Source organism: Engystomops pustulosus, chromosome 5 (genome assembly GCF_040894005.1).
Source record: "Engystomops pustulosus chromosome 5, aEngPut4.maternal, whole genome shotgun sequence".
Classification (NCBI taxonomy): Eukaryota; Metazoa; Chordata; class Amphibia; order Anura; family Leptodactylidae; genus Engystomops; species Engystomops pustulosus.
Window position 1 is genome coordinate 136,959,253 of NC_092415.1, and position 27,096 is coordinate 136,986,348.

At 43.5% G+C, this 27,096-nt stretch overlaps 1 protein-coding gene across 2 annotated transcripts in view; it reads right to left on the bottom strand.

The window, feature by feature from the left end:
• Positions 1-27,096, bottom strand: part of TNS3 (tensin 3) — a 200,270-nt gene that overhangs the window by 149,115 nt on the left and 24,059 nt on the right. Inside the window, exon 1 of one of the 2 annotated variants that reach the window (XM_072153125.1) lies at positions 11,811-12,115. The exons of the other annotated variant lie outside the window; for it this stretch is intronic. Within the exon in view, the coding sequence (XP_072009226.1) occupies positions 11,811-11,861 (51 nt within the window). The 5' untranslated portion in view covers positions 11,862-12,115. Of the gene's footprint in view, positions 1-11,810; positions 12,116-27,096 lie in introns of those variants that run through there. 2 annotated transcript variants of the gene reach the window in all.

Sequence of the window (27,096 nt, forward strand, 5' to 3'; positions counted from 1 at the left end):
CGCGCAGTGGGCGTGCGTCATGTACCGAACTACGCGCAGTGGGCGTGCGTTATGTACCGAACTATGCGCAGTGTGCGTGCGTTATGTACCGAACTATGTGCATTATGTACAGTTGGGCCATGCTCCACATTTATCAAGCAGCGTCCGACAGTTGGTGCAATCTGTCAGAGCAGTGCAGGGGGTGCTACGTTTCCTGAATCTGGCGCACCCTGCACACTTCACAGGCAAACTGCAGCTAGTGCACTTTGCACGGTTTTTGATAAATGTAGACCTGTGTGTGCAGTGTATTTGTGATGTGCACCGAGTAGTGTCCCGTATGCGTGTGCCGTGCCCCGGGCGGCGTCCCGTATCCGCGTGCCGTGCCCCGGGCGGCCGTACGTGTCAATGCACAGAGCACCATTCTGTATGTTTGTGGTGCATGAAGTGGTGTCCTGTATAAAATTTTAGGAGTGAATCTCATTGTATTAGTGTAAAACACAGCGTAGTCTGCTTCCCAATGGAGCCTGGATGAGAGGACACATGAGACATTACTATAAGGGGAGTTCCGATGGAGTTGGAATCTGCCAGAGGGAAATTCCTGTGAGGTGATGAGGGATTTTTTTGTGTAATCTTAACACTGCAGCACTTCATACCTCCAAGCAGTGCAGCCTTGCTTTTTTTATTTTTTTTATGGCCAATCAAAATTAAAAAACAACTGCTAAGGAAAATCTGTAGGGTCAAGTCTTAAATAACATCTGAGACCACATTTAGGGGTGGTAGACTGTCCCCAAACATGAGCTTGTTACCTTAGGGGTCATAAAGTGTATGCAAATGAGGCAGAACATCGGAACATAACTTATGCACGCCCCCTCATCTAAATACATCTTTGGCGCCGGCAGAAAGCACTGCTGACAGCCGGTGAAGTCATACTACTCTGGGGAATTACCTTCCTTACGCAGCCAGATTTCTCTCCCGCCAGCTGAGCAAGGAGGTTTAAAGAAACTTTTAGCAGTTACTAGAACCTTTGCCAGTGTACAAAGTCCATCCATGATTCATGGCATTTTAGTGTATGGCAGTGGAGGTCCATAGACACACGGCCATTCCAGTGACATGACCATTACAGCACATGGATGAGGAGACATTTGACAGGTGTATCTTCCTTACAGTTAAACATGATGTTGTGGTTTGGGGCTGCAAATACTGTACTTTATTAAACCCATCTTACACATTTCTTATTTCCCTTTCAAAGAAAAATACTGTATGTGTAAAAAATGTGACCCAAGGCTTAATAAATCTTGTCTCATGACTCATGTAGAGGTGAACAACTTTCATAACTACAGTTAAATGTGTATAATGTTATTATTGCACAACTACAGTATGTCAAAAAGTAGGTGTACGAGACAGTCATCACACACAGGGTAAATATGGTATCTAGGGAAACTTTGTTGCTGGGAGGAGCACCTTGCTGGGCTTTTCATAGGTTTACAAGTACTACAATCCACAAAGAAACAAACCACGACCTTTGAACATTTTTATAATAACATTACATAGAAAGCAATTCATAAAAAGGACCTGTCACCCTGAAAAACGGCACTAGGAGCTGCTTACTAAAGTAAGAAGCTCCTAGTGCTAAAACAAGCGCAGCAGTGTTACAATGATAGCGTTATGGGAAACCTCCAATAACGCTAACTAATACTGCTGCACTGGACACTGTATTCATGAGGCGGCGGAATCAGGGCTGGTGACTGACGCATGACATGCGGCAGTCACCGCCGGGCCATGGAGTGAGCCGGGGGGGGGGGTCAGAGGCCACAGATTTATGCAGCCCAGTAGGTGCTGACCACATGAGGGGAAGTAAACGGCAAGAAGAGATGAGAGATCCCTATTCCTGCCGTCTTCTAAAACCCCTCCCCCGACATTTCTCATCTGAGCTGCAGGCTCAGGTGTGTTCTGTGGAAGATGTGCACTGTTATAACATATACTGTACATTGTGGAGCCTAATATGTAACTGTGCACCTCCACCATTCCTCAGTGGGGCGGCCGGTCCCCCTGACACTGCAGGCCCTGTACCAGCTGCTACTACCCCTGTAGTTATGTTCCTGGCAATACCGTTGAGACCTGCAATCCACCTGGTTTGCTGTTGCTAGCATAGATTAATCAGGACACTGCTCGGCAATTTCCATCGGCTCCATAGAGATTCATGGCGTAGAACGGTCGTTGGTCGTTGCGGCTGTCTGCTCAATTAGTCTGACGGAGCAATGAGGGGTCGACGTAAGTACAGTGGACCTTTTGGACCCCTCGTTTTTGTGATCTCTTCACTAAGACCCCCACTGATCAGCAAGTTGGGCCATATCCCGTGGATAGGGCCTTACTTTTGTTCGTGGGAAAACTTAACTATTTTTGTAATCATACCCATTGTGGTTTGACATTACACGTAGTTGCACAATGCAATACATTTTTTTTTAGAAAAACAACTCGGCTTTCCCTGGTGTATGGAAATAATATTAAAAAAACCTAATGCACTCAACAATAGAAATTTTATCCAACTTCTCAAAAACAAAGTTGCAATCACACTGCAAGCCACTCAGCAGAGTTGAAAGGCTTTCACGAAAAACATGCTTAAAGGAAACCTACAGCTACAGATCTATCTATTAAGGTAGATGTGGTGGTAGGTGTATCTAACATATGTAATGATGGCCCTTTTTAGGGATAATCCTTTACTCCCCTCTATCTTTTCTAATCTTTAATCAGGGTAATATGCAAATTTTCTAAAGAGGCTACTGGGGCGTGGGGCCTTGCAGACAAGTGCTTGCAGCTCCTTGTAGCGCTAAAGAGATGTCTGGGTAGGAAGATCAAAGAGGCTACTGGGTAGCCTCAGCTCCAGCTAATCCACACCCCAGTATGCTCTTTAGAATATTTTCACATTACCCTGCTTAAAGATTAGAAAAGATAGTGGGGAGTAAAGGATTAGCCCTAAAAAGGGATATCCTTACATACATAGATGCACCTACCACCACATCTACCTTAATAGGTAGATCCGTAGTGCTAGGTTTCCTTTAATGATAACTGTCCTCCTATGCGTCTGGTGTGTTCTTGATGAGAGAGCTCCCCCTGCACCTCAGGACAGTAACTAACAGGCTGTTATGTATTCTGATATTCATAGCATCCCGTTAGTCAACATCCACAAGTGTGTGCAAAGAGTGTCTTAGTTTATTCAGTCTCAGCATCTGGAGCCATGCTAATACACACAAAATCACTTCCAGTTTCAACCAATGTGTTTCATAAGACAAATACATTTTCTGCTTATCTAACAGTGATGGTAGTGGTCCAGGCAAGAATAACAGTGTCCTAGGTGCTAAGGGCATAACCTTGACATCATAAGCATGTGTATTTAAATTGGAATTTCTCATAAACAACATAATGTAGAGACATAATAAAAGTCATTTTTAAAATCATAGTGCATTTCCCTACAATTTGCTGGCAGCTGGTAATGATGTGAAAGGCAGTAATAGACTCTCTTTAATATCTTGACATGCTGTGTACCTGTAGAAAAAAGACTTATATAATTATTAGCCTGGAGTACGCCGAATGCCCCAGGCTAATTAGCATATTTTTAAAGTCTTTTTTTCTACAGGTACCGAGCATGTCTAATAAATTGTCTAAATTGACTAATGGTGGTCAGATAGCTAAGGTCCCCACTGGTCAAGAGAATATGCATCTCTTGCATCCACCAGTAATCTTATAAAACTCTCATAATTGGTGGGAGTCTCACTTCCAGTGGGAAAAATAAGTATGTGATACACAAGTAAAGTGTTCCCACCTACAGAGAATGAAGAGGCACACTTTAACTATGACAGAATATAAAAAAGATGATCCAAGAGTTAAATTCACACGTTGCAGTTAAAACTGCATCGCAATTAGTTTTGAGGTGGTTTTAGGTGCAGTTTTGTCAATTTCACAGGTGAAAGACATGAACTGAATGGGTGAATTTGATTTTGAAGGAGAAAGCTGTTCCACAAATTTCATTCACCTGTTGATTTGATGTCTTTCACTTGTTAAAATAAGTAATTCCACCTAAAACCAACCCAAAACTAATTGCGATGCAGTTTTAACAGCAACGTGTAAACGCACCCCCAGGCCCTTTTTTGTTTTTGCATTTCCACTTTTCACGCCCCACCTTCATAAATCTACAACTTTTTTATAACAATATAATTTTTTCATGTAAAGAGCTGTGTGAAGGTTTGATTCCTGCCTAAAATGTAATATTCTATGCCCTGTACTGGGAAGTGGGAAAAAAGATTCCATATGCTGTGAAACTGGTGAAAAAAACACATTTGTGCCATTTTCTTGTGGGCTTGGTTTTTACAGCCTTCAATGTGTTCAATTGACATGTCTCCTTTATTCTTTGGGTCAGTACGATTATGGGCAGGGTCAGCTTCAGGTTTCAGTAGGTCTCTGGGCGACAGAGCCTCAGTGGGCTGCTTTGCAGTTAACTCATGTGGCCGCATTCAAAATTCAGTAACTAAAACAGTCCCTGTCCTACAAAATTCCTTAGCTTATCATACCAAAAAGCCTCCTCATGGCTATTTTATATAAGCCCCCCTCTTACTTCCATGGATTCATTATGTACAGCCTTATGTGCCCCCCACACCCCAGCAGCTCTGTGCCCTGGCACTTGCCTAGGCATGCCGAGTGTTGGCGCCAGCCCTGATCACGGGGATACTAAAATTATATATATTTTATAATTTTTTCCTAAATTTACAAAAAATTATCCCCTTAACGACCTGGGCCTTTTTGGTTTTTTTCATTTACATTTTTCACTCCCCACCATCAAAAATCTATAGATTTTTAATTTTACCTGTAAAGAGCTCTGTGAGGGCTTGTTTTCTTGCACTTCAGAATGATAGTATTTAATATTTCATGCCGTGTACTGGGAAGCGGGAAAAAATTCCAAATGCAGTGAAAATGGTGAAAAAACGCATTAGCGCTGTTTTTTTGTGGGCTTCGATTTTACGGCTTTCACTGTGCACCCCAAATGACCTGTCTACTTTATTCTTTGGGTTGGTGCGATCAGGGCAATAACAAATTTGCATAGGTTTTATAATGTTTTCATACATTTACAAAAATTAAAACCACCTGTGCAAATTTTTGGGAGGGATTTTGACAACTTCTGGCGCTAATAACGTTTTCATATTTGGTGTGCGGAGCTGTGAATGGTGTCATTTTTTTGCGACTTTTGATGACGTTTTTAATGCTACCATTTTTAGGACTGTACGAACTTTTGATCACTTTTTACTGAGTTTATTATATTTTTCAAAATGGCAAAAAAAGTGCCATTTTTGACTTCCGTAACATTTTTTTCCGTAACGGGGTTAAATACAGTGAAAACTTGTTATTATATTTTGATAGATGGTTTTTACTTTCCTTTCTATTAATATGACTTCTAGGGAAAGGGGGGTGATTTGAATTTTTAGGTTTTTTTAATATAATTAATAAACACTAGGTTGTCTGATTGTTCCTACATATATTGCAATACTACAGCATGGCAGTATATGGGGATTTTCCTTCTCATTCATTACAATGTGCAAATCGCACATTGTAATGAATGGGTTAAAACGAGACATCCTCGGGTCTTCGGAAAACCCGAGGCTAAAGACACACTTAAATGTAGTATTTGTAAAGTGCATCTAATCTCGCAGAAAATAAGCCCTTATATGTCCAAATTGCCAAAAAAATAAAGATTGTATAGCCTTTAAAAAGTAACAATGCAAATCTGCTCTGAATGGCGTGCCTTCCCTTCAGTGCCATGGTGTGTGCCCATAGAGCAGATTACTACCACATGTGGGGTATTGGCATACTCTGGAGAAATTGGCTATCAAAGTTTGTGGAGCATTTTGCTATTTTATCCACAGAAAATAGTGTACATTTTTTTTTAAAATACAATCTTTTAGCCCAAAAAAATTTTAAAATTGCATCAGATTTTGTTTTAACCTCTGTAAAACAATTAAATGGTTAACAAACTTCATAAAAGTTGTTTTACATACATTGAGGGGTGTAGTTTCTAAAATGGTGTAATTTATGGGTATTACTATTATTTAGGCCTCTCAAAGTGACTTGAAAGCTCTCAAAAGTTTGATTTTGCATTTTTTATGAAAAAGTGAAAAATCGCACTTAAAGTTCTAGGCCTCACAACATCCTACAAAAATGAGAGGACTCATAAAAAAACCATGTCCACATAAAGCAGACATTCGGTAAATGTTAGTTATGAAGTTATTTTAGTGTTTGTGTCGAAAACTTTGAATTTCGAAAATCACAAATTTTCCCACATTTTCGCTAAATATCTGTTTCTTTCGGAAATAAACGCAAAACATAACACCACAATTTTTCAACTAACATGCAGTACAACGTGACACAAGAAAACAATTTCTCAATCACCTGCATATGTTAAAGCGTTCCAAAGTTATAACCGGTTATGACTCATGTCAGGCAAGGGGTTAATACTGTATAATGTTCCCTTATACTTGGGATTTACAGTTCAGTAGGTATCTGTGAATTGCAGGAAATGCCTTTTGTACTTTTTACTTCCTGAGTCCGCTTACTGACTTTCAGCTCTTTCCTCTTTATCGACAGTTTGTTAACAATGAAAATATGGGAGTTTCCAGTACTGTCCCATGTGCAGACTCCAATATCGTGTTTCACTTTGTGATTATCTGCTGTAGCACATAACATCTTTGTGGGAGGTTTACATTTAAGTTATGTTACCATATAATTGGGCTGTAGCAAGTGTAGCATTAAATGTTATTGACGTTGGTGGATGGCTAAACAAGCATGCAGTATTTTCCATGCTCGCTAATTTAGTGATCACTTCCTTAAAGCAGAAGAATGAATCATCTCTTATCCTGGTCACAGTTACAAACACCATCTAAACTCAGATATGTACAGTGCCTACAAGTAGTATTCAACCCCCTGCAGATTTAGCAGGTTTGATAAGAAGCAAATAAGTTAGAGCCTTCAAACTTCAAACAAGAGCAGGATTTATTAACAGATTCATAAATCTTACAAACCAAAAAGTTATGTTGCTCAGTTAAATTTTACTAAATTTTAAACATAAAAGTATGGGTCAATTATTATCCAACCCCTCAAACCACCAGAATTCTGTTTGGTTCCCCTAAAGCAGTGGTGGTGAACCTATGGCACGGGTGCCAGAGGCGGCACTCAGAGCCCTTTCTGTGGGCACTCGGGCCATCGCCCCAGCACACCAGACAAGACTCAAAGAATCTTCCTGCAGTTCCAAGCAACTTAAAAACTTAAAAAAACTTAAGTGATATGTACTTCGCTATCTGGGTATGCAGGAAGAGGGAGAATGAGTAGACAAGGCCGAATTATCTTTGGAGGGCCTCCTGCTGGCCCCACCATTCTCTGTGTACAGAGGGACACTGGAAAGAAGCTAAAGTGATGCAAATTTTCCATCTTGTCCTCAGGAGGCCAGTAAGATTGAACGTTGTTTAAGAACAGGGAGCAATAAGTTACTGCTTTAATTTTTGGTTGGCACCTCGCGATAAATATGGGGGGTTTTGGGTTGCAGTTTGGGCACTCAGCCGCTAAAAGGTTCGCCATCACTGCCCTTCTCAGCCAAGGGGCCTTGCCATCTGGTCCGCATCCATGGGAAGATGGATAGCACGGCGTACTTGGAGATTTTGGCCAAGAACCTCCGCTCCTCCATCAAGGATCTTAAGATACGTCGTCAATTCATCTTCCAACAAGACAACGACCCAAAGCACACAGCCAAGAAAACCAAGGCCTGGTTCAAGAGGGAAAAAATCAAGGTGTTGCAGTGGCCTAGTCAGTCTCCTGACCTTAACCCAATTGAAAACTTGTGGAAGGAGCTCAAGATTAAAGTCCACATGAGACACCTAAAGAACGTAGATAACTTGGAGAAGATCTGCATGGAGGAGTGGGCCAAGATAACTCCAGAGACCTGTGCCGGCCTGATCAGGTAAAAGACGATTATTAGCTGTAATTGCAAACAAGGGTTATTCCACAAAATATTAAACCTAGGGGTTGAATAATAATTGACCCACACATTTATGTTTCAAATTTATTAAAATATAACTAAGCAACATAACTTTTTGGTTTGTAAGATTTATGCATCTGTTAATAAATCCTGCTCTTGTTTGAAGTTTGAGGGCTCTAACTTATTTGCTTCTTATCAAACCTGCTAAATCTGCAGGGGGTTGAATACTACGTGTAGGCACTGTAAAATAAGAAGTCTACCACATGATGTTGAGTTGTCACATGAATACTAAATTACAGTACATACATAATTTGCATTTATATTATAAAGCTGTATAGTGAAAGGTTATTTTTTTCACCTAAAAATGCACACATTGGGGCTCATTTACTAAGGGTCCACGGACTGCATTTTCGTCGGGTTTCCAGACTATTTCTTTGTTGCCTCGCATTAAACAGGGGTTTTTGGCGCACACAAACATATTTTGGCGCATTGGTGCCAGCTTTCACGCGACACTAATCGGGGGGGCGGGCATCGGCCGATCCAACGGATTCGGACAACGCGCAGGATTCAACACCGCAAATTGTGTCGCAAGACATGCACTCGGGAAGAAGGTGAACTCCGGCGGACCTCAGCGGGAAAGCAACACATGCAGGATCTTGGTCGCATGATGTTGGTGAATGGCCCCGGACTTCATCCTCGTCGGACCGTACGGATCGGTGGATCGCGACAGGATCGGGTAAGTAAATGTTATTTTACAGATATCTCAGGGTCCTGTGACCCGATCCAGGTGGTGATAACGTCTGCTCCTTGATTTGGATCACTGGGATTCAAATGGAGTCGAGACTGCAAAAATGTTCAGAACATGACTAAGCTTTTTGCCTGTACAGCTCTGTGGATGCAGAAGTCTCTTGCAAGAATAGTGGAGGCATAGTGGCTCCTCTAATCCCTAATAGTCCCTCCATCCCAGGTGGTCCTGCCCAACTTTATGTGTCTCTCTGCAGCTCAAGCTGTATCACAGACACCTTCACACTCTGCAGCTGATCTCCCTGTTGTTTGGACACTTTTCGGCACATTTACTTACCTGTCCGCTGGAAGTCACAGAAAGTGCAATGTCCGTGTATTATGCACTGTGCGGCAATTCACCAAGATTGTGCACCCAATTTCCTGCATGTTTGGGCTTGCAACACAATTTGAAGGTTGAATCTTGCGCTCAGTCCGAATCAGTCGGATCGTTCGACCGCCACGCCCCTCCAAATTATGACGTATGAAAGCCAGCACAGCTCCGCCACAATCCGATCACGTGTGACACAATCCCGGCGCAGACACCTGTTAAATGCCTGTGTAAGCCGTGTAATCCCCGAAAAAGGTGCACAGTCCAAGGAGCCCCTTTATCTCCAAATAGGAACGCTCTTAACCATAGTGCACAGATTATGCACTTCATATATTGATTTTGCTGCAGGTATTCATAGTTTTGCAATTTTCCGGAAGCTGTTTGTTCACACGATGACAGCTGGTGGTCTGTAAAGAGATTGTATGTCCAGAATATGCAGAGCTCAGTGTATGTACATTTAAAGTTTTCATCAAACTTCATCAGAGAACTCAAGGTCTCATGTGAAATGAGGGCAGCACACTCAGTTCAAGTTGTAGAGCAATATAAGAAGAACAATTAGCTTTAGAACAGAAAAAGATATAATTCAGGAAAGATAAAGGTGCGCAAGATCTAAGCATCTTTCTGCTTTGTTTTGGTCTGATATCTGAAATCTTTCTAGAGTCACAGTCAAGCAAACTGCCGCCAAAAACCATGCCGGTGTTTAATTAATGCACAACGAATTGGTCTAATATTTAATTGGCAAAAGAACAACAAAAATCAAACTGAGCAGTGTAAATCATTGTATGAAAATCTAGTCTATGCATCATGAATCAATTAACCCTTCCAGTTCAGTCTGGTAGAGGTGGAGTAACAATGCAGAATGTTTTGTTGGTAACCTTGGATCTTCTGATGTCTGTGGATGGATGTTTTGATAGTAGGGTTTAACTGTGCATTATGGCCAACAAAGTTCATCCTTTCGTGGCAGCTGCTTGCCCTATAGCAGAAAGGCACTTTCAGCAAAATAGTAAACCATGCTGCAAGCTTTGCTTTGTCATGGGTTGGTTCCAGTAAACTGAAAGTTTGTTTTCCACCAGATCCAATTAAAACATGTCAGCACCTCTTACTAATTTCAGGCAACTGTTTTCCTACAGAACAATTATAGAATCTAGTGGAACTAATTGCACTATAAAAGTTTATAAATGAGTACAATTTTTATTTTTATGTTTTTACACACTCAAAAACATGCATATTTGACTGGGATGTGAGAATTTTTGTAGCCCGCAGTTACTGTCAGGACCAAACAAAATAGTAACAACTGTATTCTTCTTATCTCAATGTTGTGACAAACAGGGCCAGCTCCAGGTTTAAGTAGGCCTTGGGCGACAGAGCCTTAGTGGGCCTCTTTTCACTAAACTCACGTCCTAGTCCACACTGCCAGAAGCCACACTGTCCCTCCCCCAGTAGCCACACTGTCCTACCCCCATCCCTATAGCCACAGTGTCCTCATACACCCACAGTAGCCACCCTGCCCTAACCCCCTGCCCCAGTAGCCATAGTGTCCTCATTCCCCCTATCCTGGTAGATACACTGTCCTCATAAGCCCCCCAGTAGCCACAGTGTCCTCATTCCTCCCCCCCAGTAGCCATAGTGTCCTCATTCCCCCTATCCCGGTAGCTACACTGCCCTCATGACCCTCCCCTCTGGTAGCCACACTGTCCTCATAAGCCTCACCCCCCCCCACCCTTCCCGATAGTGTCTTCATTCCTCCCCATAAGCCACAGTGTCTTCATTTCTTCCCCCAGGTAGCAGCACGGTCCTCATTCAACCAAATTCCCCCCGGTAGCCATACTGTCCCCCCACTATGGGAAAAAACCTTTACTCACCTTTCCTTGCTGCCCCGGGTGTGTCCACTGTATGCACCGTCTCTGAAGCTGGCACGTGCAATGACATCATGTGTGCCGGCTTCAGAGCCGGTGAATACAGTGCGGAGCGCAGCTTTGTGGGAGTGAGGAAAGGTGATTTTGGATTCTGCCTCTATGCTGCGCTCCTGACAAACACAGGAGCAGAGGGGCAGAGGGGCAGATGACAACAGGAGCCAGAAGGTGATCATTTCATCCTCTGGATAAGTTGTACCACTGGGCCACTCTAGCACCCTTGGGTTCCATGACTTACCCCGGGGCTTGGTGGCAAATAACGGTTACTTTTGCACATGGTTTGTGAATGAGAATTAGTTGGGAATCCAGTCTCATCTGACACTTTGGAGGTGCTTTATTGCTTTCTTAATGGCCTGCACCTATATTAGTTAACAGAGTTTGTATGATCACCCTGTGTGTGTATTTTTGTTTCTAAAGAGAGACAATGGCCTTGACAGTACTTGATTTAAATGAATACACCATATGCAGAGAATAAATTACAGAAATTACATCAGCTGGCCCCAAAACAATATTGTGAGGAAGGATCTCCTATCTTCTACTAAGAAATCTGTATGGGCTGGCAGTTACACTTGCTTCTGCTGCCTCATACCACACTACGGGATTCAAGAAAACAGGCAAAAGCACTCACTATGCATCAGGGACCCCATAGATGTAAGACCTATCATCTGTTCTCTCTTTATAAAAGCTTTCACCATAGAGCTTTTATATGAGATGAAAGGAGATTTTTTAATTACGTAATTTCATAGGTTTACTAACATACAATACTGCAATTTCATTTTTACTCATTACGTACCTTAATCCTGATTTCATCTTCATTGTGGAAGGAAAAATAATTGTAATCCATGGTTGCTCAGCAAGCCAGTATCAAAAACATCACCTCTAAGAAGCACAATCCATTTCCTGCTATTTGACTTTTTCTGCAAACAACCGAACACAGCACAATTTACCCTTTCCACAAGATTGAAAAAAATATTTGAAATTAAGAAAAAGTTTGACCCTTGAAATGAAGAAAACTGTTGCTTCTGGCTGTACTAAGATAATTTCTGCAAATTTTCCCTATCTACTCCTAGGCAAACCACATTGTTCCCCTCTGAGCTTGGATAACAAGAAGGACGTTATTCGAAATCTGTGTCTGCAGCTGAGGAAACGTATCCTTTCCTCTTCCAGTGGGAGGGATTTGGATCAATGAATGGTATGGCAACAATAACAAGAGAACTGATAAAATTGATCACTCTCTTTTTAGAAAGTCTCATTTTAAAAACAGACGGATCTTCTACCATTATTCAATAGAAATAATAATCTGAACATGTAGAAGGAAAATACTAGCATAGAAAGGACTGTACTGCTTTTTTGCACTTACAGTTAAACTGAAATATATTTGTGATATCTGTCCAATTATTGACATATTTTATAAGGGTCGAGAATCTGTACACAATTTTTTTGATTACTACTATCATGTTTCTAAGCATTACAACACAATACAGTGTCTCTTTAACAGACATGTACCATATTTTTCAGACTATAAGGAGCACCAAATTATAAACCGCACCATCAATAAATGCCCAGCAAAATGTCTAGGTTCACATATAAGGCGCATCGGATTATAAGGATGAATGACCAGCAGATGGCAGACCTGTGCACAGTTCAAGGCAGCTGTAGTTCCAGGCAAACGTGTCTCCAGTGCACAGAGCTCAGATCTCAGAGGTATGGGCTGTTAGGCCTTAACGTTGCAAGGGTGATGCTGCAGGGGGTTAAGCGGTCTCCCTCTGCCCCTTCTCTTCCCCTCCCCAGGCAGGGTGTTAGTCCTGTGGGGTTCCCTGTGGCTTCCTCTCTTTCCCCTGTTACAGGGCTGGCAGGTGTAAGGGTAAAATTGCTTACTCAAGCGGCCTATGAGGATTGCTGCGTGGTCGGCACTATAGTGCTGGTGGTACTGCCGACCCTGCCTGGGGTACAGTGTGGGCTGGTGCAAGATATTGCTGGCGTGGAGATCTTAAACACTTTTAAACGTGTCTGTAAGTACTGTTCATATATAAAGCGTACCAGACTATAAGGCGCAGTTTTGATTTCTGAGAAAATCAGGAGGATTTTTTGTGCACCTTATAGTCCGAAAAAATATGGTCATAATTCCGTAATGATAATGTCAGCTCACAGGCTGAGCCCTCTTCATAAATGGTGGGGGTTGGCTGTATTATGCTGGCAAATAGTTCCTGCCATCGATCCCTGCTGACAAATAGATTCCTGCCATATTGTTGCCTTATAGATGCCTCCCAAATTCTCCATATACTACAATACTGTAGTATTCCAGTATTTATTCAAAATAGCTAAAATTAAAAAATAATTTAAAAATCACCCCCTTTCCTTAGAAATAAACAGAATCATAAACATGTTGGGTATTGGAGTGTCCCGAAAGTCCTGATCTATCAACATATAAAAACGGTTATTCGTTTTGGTGAATCCCGTACCGAAAATAGTGCCCAAATGTCCCGAAACACCACTTTTTCGCCATTTTGCAAAAGCAAAAACTTTAATAAAAAGTGATCAAAAGGTCATATAGTCTCCAAAATGATAGCAATACAAATGTCATCATGTGTGTAAATAATTACACATTATAAAGGTTCATATGCCGAAGTATGAAAAAGTTATTAGCATCAGAATAGGGAAAATGAAGAAAATTCTTTATGCACATAAGATTTTTTAAAATCAATTAAACTTAATAAAACCTATAAAAATGTGGTATCCTGGTAATCATACCAACCAAAGGAATAAAGTAGAGTTTTCATTTGGAGTGCACAATAAAAGCTGTACAAATTGTGTCCATGAGAAAATGGTGCAAATGCTTTGTACTGCATGCAATATGAAATGCTGTCACTAGGAAGTACAGTTTGTTACATAAAAAAACAAGCCCTTCAACTGCTCCGTAAACAGAATACAAAAGTTATAGATTTTTAAAGACAGCGAGTGGAAATGCAAATGAAAAGTGGCATGGGCCTTATGGGGTTAAGCATTGTGTAACAATTAACAAAGAATAACACCACAAGCTACAAAGAGATTTTTAAATTTTGTTGACTCACTTTAGTGAATGCTACCTCTGTAAATATTAGCTCTCATTTACTACTAGCCTAATATCTCCCTACATGAAGGGACAGATGGATAATGGAACCAGAGGATTTTAGCCTAGAAAAACATGTTAGCACATGTAATGCAGATCCAGTGGGGCTCATTTAATATGGATTGCGTTGCTTATTTTAGTCGGACTGTGCGCCTTTTTCAGGGATTACACGGCTTGCACCGGTATTTAGCAATTGTCTGCACCAGGAGTTTGGTGCATGCGATTGATTTTTGGTGCAGCTGTGCTGGATTTAGTAGATACTGAATTATGTGTGAGAGAAAAAGTTGTCCAATTGGGACATCTAAACCCATTGGTGCCTAAAAAATAACCTTTATTAATTCACATAAAAGATGGATATACATTCATCCAGAAGTGTTTTTAAAATTATCAGTGGTTACGTATGCCTAGTGGATTCTGGGTAGTAGAGGGTGCCGAGCCTTATAGTCTATGTCAGTTCTTACATGCACCATGAAAAAGATGGTGAACTCTGTCGGACCTCATTCTGTGCTAATATAAAAGATTTGAATCAGGTTAGCCAGTAGTTAAATAGATGAAAATTGAGAGTCCTCAGTTGTTGATACCTTGATTGGCGAGAAAGGTTGATGACAATTACAAGCTTTAGAGACTTTATCTAAAGACAGAATAGAACACATTTTATACACATGCTGTGGTTGATAAGACAAGTGATAAGAAACAGAACAATCAATGTAAAGAGAAAAGTAAACACTAATAGCACTAAATATTGTAGCACTTCAGGAGTGTGATGGTTTTATTGCCTGATTTATCCCCTGATTGATGTCTGGTCCATGGTTGTGATGACCCCACCACTTCTCAGGAGCACAATAGATAGATATCTGGTTTGGCTTTAATACTGTATCATGTCATTATGCCTTTGAAAAGTCATGCTGGATATTAAGGCTGCCACCTTACTAGTTAGCTAAAGAGGCATTGTTTTCCTTATCTCATCCTGGAAAACGTATTTGTATATGTCCCAGAGAATCCCTTAGTGAAGAATCAGTGGCTACAAGTTTCCACATGCCTGCAAGGTGGACTAAATTTTCAAAGTCTATGTAGAGCTTTTTTTTAGGCACACCTTCATCCTTCTTAAGAGATGCTGCTCTCAGCGCTATTTTAAAGCAACATTTCATTGGCTGTTAGGAACTGCAGGAAAAGGGAGAAGGTGTTGACAGCAGTGCATTATCTTTGGGGGTCCTCCTGCTGGACCAACCATTTTTCCTCTACAGAGAGACCCTGGAGAGAAGCTAAATGAGAGTCTGAATTTGCTCTCCTTCTTTCAACTGTATTGGTTGCCTCAGGGGGGCAATTCAATTGAAAGATGTGGAAGAACGGGTAGCAATAAGTTAATGCTTAAAATGCCATGTTGGCACTTCACAGGAAAATAAGTGGATTTTGGTTGTGGTTTGGGCACTCTGTCTCCAAAAGGTTCCCCATCACTTTCCTAGACCCTCTAGTGGGACATCTGCAACACATAATTAGATAGACCACATTGTGTGAAGTGCAATTGATGTAATGGCTTTTTAAAAAATTGGATATATGCAATAAAGAAATTGATCAAGAATTATACAGATAAACTGTAAAATACAGGTCTGCACACCATGAAATGAAAATTAATATGCCTTGGGTATTTTGGGGCATCACACGTCGACTGCGGGTGTATGGAGAGGGCTCATTGGCTCGATACAAGGTGTGTGTTGCTGCAAAGCTGCCGGAGGCATTTAAATCCCAGCAGCGCCTGGCCCCCTGTAAAGTCATCAGGGGGAGTCAATTGGCTACTATGACATCCACAGCTCCGTACCCCGAAGAATTAAAAAGTTGTTAGTGCCAGAAGATGGCGAAATGAAGAATCTTTTTGGTATCCCTGTGATCGTATCGACCCAAAGAATAAAGTAGACATGTCATTTGGTGCACAGTAAAAGCCGTAAAATCCAAGCCCATAATAAAACGGCGCAAATGCATTTTTTCACCAATTTTACTGCATTTGGAATTTCCTAGTACACGGCATGGAATATTAAATAGATTCACTATGAAGTGCAATTTGTTACACTGAAAACAAGCCTGCACTGAGCTCTTTACATGGAAAAATAAAAAAGTTATGGATTTTTGAAGTTGAGGAGTGAAAAATGAAAAAACTCGAAAATAAGAATGTTATGATTCAGAAAAAGAAAGTTATCTAGATGATAATGCAATCAAATACACTTAAATAAAAAGGGGTTTTCATATAAACCCCACCCACCCAAAATGTGCAAAAAACATATAGTTATTGTAATTTGTTAATAAGATGCTACCTATCTCTAGCTCTAGCTATGAGCACCACGTTATTGAGAAGTACCAAACAGTTTGGGTGAAAAGTAAAAATTCTTCATTATAATCGGCAGCTTATGTATGTTCCCATATCAGTTCTCCTGTCCCCCTTTCCCACTTTTATAGACTCTTACAGGTAATATGATACTTAGGGTGCGTCCATATGTAAAGGCTGCATTCACACGTAGCATTAACTTTTTGCTTTGAAACACAAAACAACACCTGAGAAGAGAAGATTTGCCTAATTGCATTACAGTTTATATTTGCGTTTACAAAATGCAATGTTAAAACACTCGTGAACTTATGCGCTTTCGTTTACATAATGCAATGTTAAGACATGCGTTCGCTTTTGTGTTATAGTAACACATCTGTTAACATTGTGTTTACAGTGGCATTTTGTAAACCACACCCCTCCTGCCACGCCAAATATATGTAGAGTTTCTGGCCTCCTGATATATCCAGCAGCCAGCCAGGTGTATATGCACCGCATTTTCAGAAGTGTACACTACTGTACACATGTTCTTGCAGCAAAAACAAATATACCTATCACCATCCAGCTATAGAAATCTCAACTTATTCCATCCAATGACTGCTGGTGATGTTTCCTCGGATTGTAGTTGTTTTCTATGTTCTCCATTAGGCCCAACATCACTGTGTCTCCTCTTCCAGCAATGCGTCATCCCTTATGTTATCTTATGTAATTCATCCTATTGTCCACTTCATCTTAGTACCCTAACAGTATACTTCAATAGTAGGCTCATATATCTGTCGTACAAGCTTAAATAAATACCACCCTTTATGTGCCCTTCCTGGGAACCTTCATATGTGTCGGGGTGGGGGTGGGGTGTTCTGTTTATTATTAACATCACAATGTTTGCCAATGTTTGTATATATTCGCTCATGCCCTGGGTTTAGATTTTTTAGATTTGAAGAAGCACGTATTAGCACATAACGCCCCATTGTCTTCTCAGCGCTGGCATCATATTGTCACTGTCAGTCTGGATTTGCTTCTTTAATACATACATACATACATACATACATACAGTCTCATTTGGGCTGCAGCCCGCACACTGCTGCTAGGCTGCATTAGGCCGGGCAGTGGTGGGTCCTCACGCTGGCACATACAACAAGCGTCAGGACCCCGAGCAGTACAGGAAGGAGGAGAAACAGAGTCTGGACTGGTAAGTTTGTTTTTTTATTTGTCTCTACTATTCAATAAAGAAAAAGACAAAGAAAAGTGTGTATAGGCAAACAATATATACAAGTCTTTATTTATATCAAATCAATACCAAACAACATGTTTTTCTAAAAACACCTAAAAAGTACAACCATACATGTCACCTAGACCCTTGTATCAGACATTGATAAGTCGATACATAACACATAGCTTTCAATACCAGATACAAATATTATTGCCACAACATCCATAAGTGTAAACATTTTGTCAAAAATAGGTATTCAATAGTGCAGGGTACAACTTAGTAAATATGTTGGAACACTTAATGGAGATGATGGCACAGTCACTGGAAATATTGTATAATTATAAATTGCCAGTACTGTACATAGTCTTCTCTGAGGATCAACAGTATTATATGTTTGCCCTGGTGGTCTCCACTATAATACTTCTGCTTTGAGGTTCCCCAATATTATACATCTGTTCTGCGGCTCCCCACTATTATATGTCTGCGCTGGGGGTCTCCAGTATTATGTAGTATTATTGTCTGGTTTGGACATTGTGTTAGTTTTGATGTCAGATGAGGGTCTGCAGTATTATCGTCTGATATGTGCACAGTATTTGTTGTCTTCTCTGTAGTCTGTATTAGTAATTGTACCAATGCAGTATTTGGTTTCTGAGGTGGCACTTGTAAACAGAACCCTAGATGCACTTACAACCACAGTAGAGTACAAGTGAGGCTCCTTGAAGTTGAGCAATGCAGCCCTCAGACCAAAAAAGGTTGTGCACCCCTGCTTTAGAGGCATGATTACTAGAGATAAGCGAACATACTCGTCCGAGCTTGTTGCTTGTTCGAGCATTAGCGTACTCAAAACTGCTCATTGCTCGGACAAGTATTTCGCCAGCTCGAGAAAATGGCATCTACCGCCGTTGTAATTTTTGGCGGCCAGAAACAGAGCCAATCACAAGCCAGGAGACTCTGCACTCCACCCAGCATGACGTGGTACCCTTACACGTCCATAGCAGTGGTTGGCTGGCCTGATCAGGTGACCCTCGAATAGACTAGCCCCTGCCCGCGCTGCTCGGATCATTCTCTGTCTGGATGCCGCTAGGGAGAGAGCTGCTGCTGCTGCAGGGATAGCGTTAGGGTGTTCTATTAGAATAGTGTTAGGCAGGAGTGATTCTACAAGAACCCAACAGCCCTTCTTAGGGCTACAATAACGTTATATATTTACTGTTTTTTGGTTTGCTTGTGGCTGGGCTTGCTGCCACTAGTAGTGCAGCTAGTACCATATTGTGAGGAATTTGCTGGGAGACTTGCGACCGTTGTGTTTAGCTCTTAGTGACACACATATCCACCTCAAACACCGAAGTGGGACAATTTATTAGAGGTTTGATTTGAATTAGGCACAGTCTGCTGATTTTTTTTTTTTACGTTTATTTCTTTTTATAACTCAAAGTAATCTGGCAAAGCAGTGTGCTTTCAGTGTAGGCTAGAAAATATCCATAGGAGAACCCCAACGGCTTACTTAGGCCTACAATAACGTAATATTTTACTTTTTTTTGGTTTGCTTGTGGCTGGGCTTGCTGCCACTAGTAGTGCAGCAAGTACCATATTGTGAGGAATTTGCAGGGAGACTTGCGACCATTGTGTTTAGCTTTTAGCGACACACATAACCACCTCAAACACCGAAGTGGGACAATTTATTAGGGGTTTGATTTGAATTAGGCACAGTCTTCCAATTTATTGTTTTTTTTTACGTTTATTTCTTTTTATAACTCAGAGTCATCAGGCACAGCACAAAATCCAGTTGTGTGCTGTCAGTGTAGGTTAGAAACTAGCCATAGCAATAGGATAGCATCGTTTTGTTTAAAAAAATAAATAAATAAATACAAAAAAATAAAATTAAAGTTTATACTTTAATTTTGAAAATGTTTAACCCGAGGGCTAGGGGTAGTGGATGTGGGCGTCCAACTACTGCAGGGGTCAGAGGCCGTGATCCTGGGCGGGGTGAGACACCACCTGCTGATGAGGGAGCAGGGAATGCCGCAGAGCTACACTCCCTAGGTTTATCATGTCTCAAGTTACTGGGACTCGTGGTAGAGCACTGTTGAGGCCAGAACAGTGCGAAGAGGTGATGTCGTGGATTGCGGACAATGCTTCTAGCCATTTGTCCACCAGTCAGTCTTCTACGCAGTCCACCCATGTCACCGAAATCAGCACTCCTCCAGCTCCTCCACCTCAGCCTCATTCCCCCCAGTCTGCCCCCTCCCACCAAAATTTTGCATTTGAACCGGCATACTCTGAGGAACTATTTTCTGGACCCTTCCCACAGTCACAAACCACTTGTCCGGTTGCTGCTGAGCTATTTTCCGATGCCCAGGTTTTCCACCGGTCGCAGTCTGTGGGTGATGATGATATTATTGACGTAGTGGAAGAAGTGTGTAAAGAGGTGCCGGACGATGAGGAGACACGGTAGTCAGACAGTGGTGAAGTTGTTGTCAGGGCAGGAAGTCCGAGGGGGGAGCAGACCCAAGGGATCGGAGGATGATGAGGTGACAGACCCAAGCTGGGTGAACACAGTGCTTCTGAGACGGAGGCGAGTCCTATACCAGAACCAGTTGGAAGAGGCAGTGGTGGGGCCAGACGGAGAGGCAGGGCCAGAGCTGGTGCATCAGCACCAAATGTTTCACGTAGTCAAGCTCCCGTGGCGAGGGCTAGATTTTCAGAAGTCTGGTGGTTCTTTAAAGAAACACCGGATGACCGACGGACTGTGGTGTGCAACCTGTGCCATCACCAGTATGCGCAGGCATATGAATGCTAAACACCCCACTCAATGGCACCAAGCCCGTTCACCTCCGGCCGGGCACACCGCTGCTCCTTCCCCTGTATTATCTGCTAGTCAGCCCCCTGCCCAGGACCCCGGCCCAAACACCTCCCGTGCGAAAACCCCATCTTCGCCTCCACGATTCTCCACAGCATCCACCAGCATTCAGCTCTCCATACCCCAGACGCTGAAGCGCAAAAGGAAGTATAGTGCAACCCACCCACACGCCCAAGGCCTCAACATCCACATCTCCAAACTGCTTAGCCTGGAGATGCTGCCCTATAGGCTGTTAGAGACCGAGGCCTTTCGAAACCTCATGATGGCGGCGGCCGCCCCTCAGTATTCGGTCCCCAGCCGCCACTACTTTTCCCGATGTGCCGTCCCAGCCCTGCACAAGCACGTGTCAGACAACATCATCCGTGCCCTGACCAACGCCGTTTCTGACAAGGTCCACCTGACCACGGACACGTGGACGAGTGCTGCCGGGCAGGGCCACTATATGTCGCTGACGGCACATTGGGTTAACTTGGTGGTGGCTGGGACCGAGTCTGACCCTGTGGCTGGTCATATACTGCCGATGCCGAGGATTGCGGGGCCTACCTCGGTCGAGGTCTCAAAGGCCTACTATGCCTCCTCCTCCTCCCACCCCTCCTCCACCTCCTCCTCCGAATTACCATCCGTGGGCATGGCGCCATCAGTCCGTAGCTCTAGGCACAGCAGCAGTGCCATCGCTAAGCGACAGCAGGCGGTGCTCAAACTGCTGAGCCTAGGCGATAAAAGGCACACCGCCCAAGAGCTATTACAGGGCATCACAGCGCAGACTGATCTGTGGCTGGCACCGCTGAACCTGAAGCCAGGCATGGTTGTGTGTGACAACGGCCGTAACCTGGTGGTGGCTCTGCAACTCGGCAGACATGCCTGGCCCATGTGTTAAATCTCATAGTTCAGCGTTTCCTCAAGACATACCCCAATCTGTCTGATTTGCTCACGAAGGTGCGCCGCATCTGTGCGCATTTCAGGAAGTCCAGCACAGATGCTGCCACTCTCAGGGCAGCGCCGCCTCCAATTGCCCGCTCACCGACTGTTGTGCGACGTGCCCACGAGGTGGAATTCAACATTAACCATGTTATCCAGAGTTGACCAGCAGCGCAGAATGATTGTAGACTGCCAGATGTCAACTTCCACCAGAACTGGTAGTCAGGTCAGTCAGCTTCCTCAAGTCTACAATGAGGAGTGGACATGGATGTCTGATATCTGTCAGGTGCTGAGTAACTTTGAGGAGTCAACACAGATGGTCAGTGTCGATGCCGCCATCATCAGCCTCACCATCCCGCTGCTTGGCCTGTTGAAAAACTCTCTGGTCAGCATGAAGTCGGAAGCTTTGCGCTCGTCACAAGAGACGGGGGAAGAAGATTCCCTTGTTGATAGCCAAAGCAGGTCTCAGGTCTGTTTTTCAGCGCATATCGGAGGAGGTGGAGGAGGAAGAGGAGGAGAATGTTGGCGAGACAGAAGAGGGGACCATTGTTCAGTCCTTCACTGTTCAGCGTGTATGGGCAGAAGAAGAGGAGTTGGAGGAGGAGGAAATGGACAGTCAGGCCAGTGAGGGGAGTGAATTCTTGCGCGTTGGGACCCTAGGCTGCCTATCCCGTGACCCTTGCGTTCAAAGAATTTATTCCAGCACCGATTACTGGGTATTCCCTCTCCTGGACCCACGGTACAAGCAAAATCTTTCCATTCTCATCCCTGGAGAGGAAAGGAGTGTGAGAATGTATGAATACCAGCAGGCCCTGGTGCACAAGCTGAAACAGTATTTCCCTTCTGACAGCGCTAGCGGCAGAGGGCGTACTTCTGCGGGACAAGTAGCGAGGGAGAGTAGGCGAGCAGGCAGCTTGTCCAGCACTGGCAGGGGTACGCTTTACAAGGCCTTTGCCAGTTTTATGTCACCCCAGCAAGACACTGTCACCTGTCCCCAGTCTCGGCAGAGTAGTGCTGATCTTTACAGAAAAATGGTGAGGGAGTACGTAGCTGACCATACCATCTTCCTAAATGATCACACAGCTCCCTACAACTACTTGGTTTCAAAACTGGACATGTGGCACAAACTGGCGCTGTACGCCTTGGAGGTTCTTGCCTGCCCTGCCGCTAGCGTGTTGTCCGAGCGGGTTTTCAGTGCAGCTGGTGGCATCATCACCGATAAGCGTACACGCCTGTCGACTGACAGCGCTGACAGGCTGATGCTTATCAAGATGAATAAAGCCTGGATTTCACAGGATTTCCATTCTCCACAAAGTGAAAGAAGCTGAACCTGAATAATGTATGCACTCCTCCTCCTCATTGTCCTCCTTCTCCTCCTCTTTGTACACTAAAGCAGAGGAAACTGGCTATTTTTTGCCAGGGCCAACTGGCTCTAGCTATGGTACTCTATGTATTTAATTTTTCTGGAGGACCACCTACCTGCTCCTCTGGTTTGAAAACTTTTTTGGACTGCCACATACAGGCACTATCCAAATTAAATTGTCTTCATAGCAGCCTCCATAGGTCATCTTTTTAGCTGCCTCCACACATTGGGGGTCATTTACTAAGGGCCCGATTCGCGTTTTCCCGACGTGTTACCCGAATATTTCCGATTTGCGCCGCTTGTACATGAATTGCCCCGGGTTTTTGGCGCACGCGATCGGATTGTGGCGCATCGGGGCCGGCATGCGCGCGACAGAAATCGGGGGGGGCGTGGCCGAACGAAAACCCGACGTATTCGGAAAAACCGCCGCATTTAAAAACCGAAAATGTGTCGCTTGGGGAGCGCTCACCTTCACCTTCTATGGGATGGTGCATTCCGGGGCGTTAAGATTATTTTCGGCGCTGCAGCGCCACCTGGTGGACGGCGGAGGAACTACCATCTTAAATCCCAGCCGGACCCGAATCCTGTGCAGAGAACGCGCCGCTGGATCGCGAATGGGCCGGGTAAGTAAATGTGCCCCATTGTCTCCATTGCTACCTCCACACGTCATCATCATAGCTGCCTCCAAAAGTCGTCCATATAGCTGCCTCCATACATGGTCCCCTTATCAAACGAGCTGTGTCAGGCAGAATTTTGGGTTGTTTTCATGGCTTCCACACCAAACTTGTTAACTTTGTCGCCACTCTGCTGTGTAATCCACAAAATGTACTGGTAAACTTTTATAATTTACCGATATTATTTCAGCGCTTCTTGCCCATCTGTTTACATTCCCCTCACCCGCCATAACCCAAACTTATAAGAACACTACTACACTTGATCTTATACAAAAGGTTCTTAGAAGTGCTGTTTGGGGAGTAGCTGAGAGACAGGGGCTTGGATAGGCGAAAGCTCGCCTGGCAGCGGAGCGCCAGCTCCATCCCAAGATCCAACTAACATAGTTTTAACTGCAGCACCTTTAATCTACTACTACTTCACTGCCTCCATACATCGTCCCCTTATCAAACAAGCTATGTCAGGCAGAATTTTCGGGTGTTTCACCAGATACATAATGGAACTCGGCCCATCTGTCGCCGCCATACTGAAGACCTGAAGTTACAATCATAGCAGCGCAATATGGATGCCCCATACTGTCGCTCTTAATCATGGAACCATTTCCAAAAAAACAATTAAAAATAGAACCACTATGCTATTCCATTATTCCTAGGTGAAATATTCAAACGACCCGGCCTGCTTTGAAAATTATAATTTTTTCAAAGTAAACGTTCTGGCCCCCAGGCCCATTTTGGGTGGGGAGGAGCCGAGAGACAGGGGCTTGGACAGGCGAAAGCTCGCCTGGCAGCAGACCGCCAGCTCCATCCCAAGATTAGGCAGCCTCAGAGGCATCCATGCATGCTGCCCCTGCTGTTTCCTGTCCATTTTGCCTCCACAATGCTCCACAGCGTCCACCAATGTCTCCATCCGCAACTTTCAACTCTCTATACCCCAGACGCTGGAGCACGAGAGGATATGCAGCACATCATCCCCTTATCAAACGAGCTGTGTCAGGCAGAATTTTCAGGTGTTTCACCAGATACATAGTGGAACTCGGCCCATCTGTCGCCGCCATGCTGGAGACCTGAAGTTGCACTCATAGCAGCACAATATGAATGCCCCATACTGTCGCTCTTAATCATGCAAGTTGTCTCCATGTCTGCCTTCACATGTCGTCCCCTTATCAAAAGAGCTGTGTCAGGCTCATTTTTCGGGTGTTTCACCAGATACGTTATGGAACTTGGTCACTATGTCACCACCATGCTGTGTTATCGACTAAATATACCGTCAACCTTTTGCTCACCTCCTTTGGTGAAGCCTGAGTCCATTTAGGGTATGTCGCCATGACACTCTCTAGCACTGCTGCCGCTGCCTCTGCATTCCGTCCCCTATAGTGTCAGGGTCAATAATTGCATGTTTTAGATGCTATCTAGCCTCATTCGGTCACTCTGTCATTTGCCATGCTGTTGCCCATAATTTTGGCATAATGGTGCAATTAAGCAGCCTCAGAGGCATCCATGCATGCTGCCCCTGCTGTTTCCTGTCCATTTCCGTGGTGTTTCCATCCTTTTCTGAGGTTCCCAGGTGTTTGGCCAAGCTTCCCTGTGCAGAGCCTTGGTCCCCTTGAAAAATGCTCGAGTCTCCCATTGACTTCAATGGGGCTCGTTATTCGAGACGAGCACTCGAGCATCAGGAAAAGTTTGTCTCGAATAACGAGTACCCGAGCATTTTAGTGCTCGCTCATCTCTAATGATTACCAGTCCTAAGTACAGATTGTTTTACTGCCATCTAATGGCAAATAGCAGAACAGCAATTTGTTACAATTCATTCTATTACGGACATTTATACAGGAATAAACTGCTGGCAAAGTGATCATAATCTAAAAGTAATGTCAATTATTTTGTAATTTGCGGAATGAATATATTTCCAAGCATGTTTATATAAGCAAAATACTCTTAAGAAACAATTTTTTTTGCAGTGTAACCCACTTGTTTACAGCAAGAGTTTTGCAGTAAGGCTGTGATATGAGTTTTTCAGGGTAGAAAATAAACCTAGATCCACCTAATTGAAGCTATGTCTGAACATGCCTACCAACTACAATGCTGGAAAATGGATGCATATTCACAGTCCTGCCGCTACTAACAACACACACAAAGTTATAGTTACACATAACATCAGAGATCATGCCTAATGCTGTCTGCAGCTTTGCATGGTCTAAACGTGTAGTTTAAATAGCTATATGCCTAATTTAGGTAAAGCTTTCAAAGATATTTGTAATTCTCAAATTTTTGATTATAAATATTTCTTATAATATTTTCTCTTGCCCCACCATTCCTGAGCAAAGATTGTTGATATAATATTCACCTATTGGGGATCTACACTGTCATGTGGATAGTCCCAGACATCTCTAGCCTATAACTGCCCATTTGCGAGATGAGTGCCAAAATAGCATACCCGGTACTGAAACTAATAGCGCTCATTGTCATTGCTCAAGAATTGATATGGTTTGCAGGAGGTGTACACTTAGGTTTTCATACCACAAGCCAATAAGTTGTTATTTTGGCTAACAGCATCCAACCAGGTTTCACCATTCAGTTAGCATATGGTGGCTTACTAGTTAAAACTGGCACAAAAAAAGCATGTGTGGCCAACACTGCCAGTTTGCAGAGGTGATAGTAACAAGATAGTTGTCCTTCGATACAAAGGGACAACATGGCTACATTTATGGGAAATTATTTTTACACAGGTACATTTCTTTAACATGTAAAAGTAATACATTTATATATTTGGCATGATGAATCACATTGTGCAGACGAGCAGTTAACTGGGCAGGCGCGCAGGTGTAGGGCTCACTGCGCACAGGCAAGGTTTGCTGCACGGTGAGCCGACTTCAGAGAGGGAGGGTTAGGAGCTGATAGGATGTGGGAGGGTTAGCAATAAAATATTAATGAGCGAGGGCAGTGCCTAGCGTTGTGAACCAGCAAACGTTAGATTTGAAAAGAGCCACGAACCCATGAACTTGTTGGCCAGGTAAGCTTCATCAGGGGATATTTCAGGAATGGAGGAGAGCAGAGATGCAATATACTATGCAGTGCCTATTGCAGCCTGTCACCAGTGAAATTGTGCCTTCTGGTGACAGGTTCCCTTTAAGCATCTATTGTATGGCACAATGCATGTAGATCTTTCCTTTACATATGAAATGTCAAATGCGTTGTGGTGTCCTGGGTCACAGAGGCACCGGGCCCCTCTCTGCTCCTCACGACCTTCGCTGTCTCACACACCTCGCCCCTCAGGGTGCACGCGCGCCGGCTTCTGGAGATCTAAAGGGCCCGAGGTACTGCTACATCCCCAACTAGATCCTGTGCGGCCTGTCTTGACCTTTTGCCTGTGCCCGACCATGCTCCTGCCTCACGACCTTGTACTACACCTTTACCATCACCGCAGACAAAGTTGCGTCTATGGTACCACGCCGCAGCAAGTCCAACTGCTTTGTGGTGGGCTCTGGTGAAAACCGGGTACCACTTAGACTCTGCTCCCAACTGTGGGCTCACATCATCATCCTAGTTTCTGACATGTGGAAATAAAACTTGGGTTTCAATTTAGTGGGATTTCTTAAGGATATTTGATGTCTCTATTGTTAAGTAAAGTGCTATATGT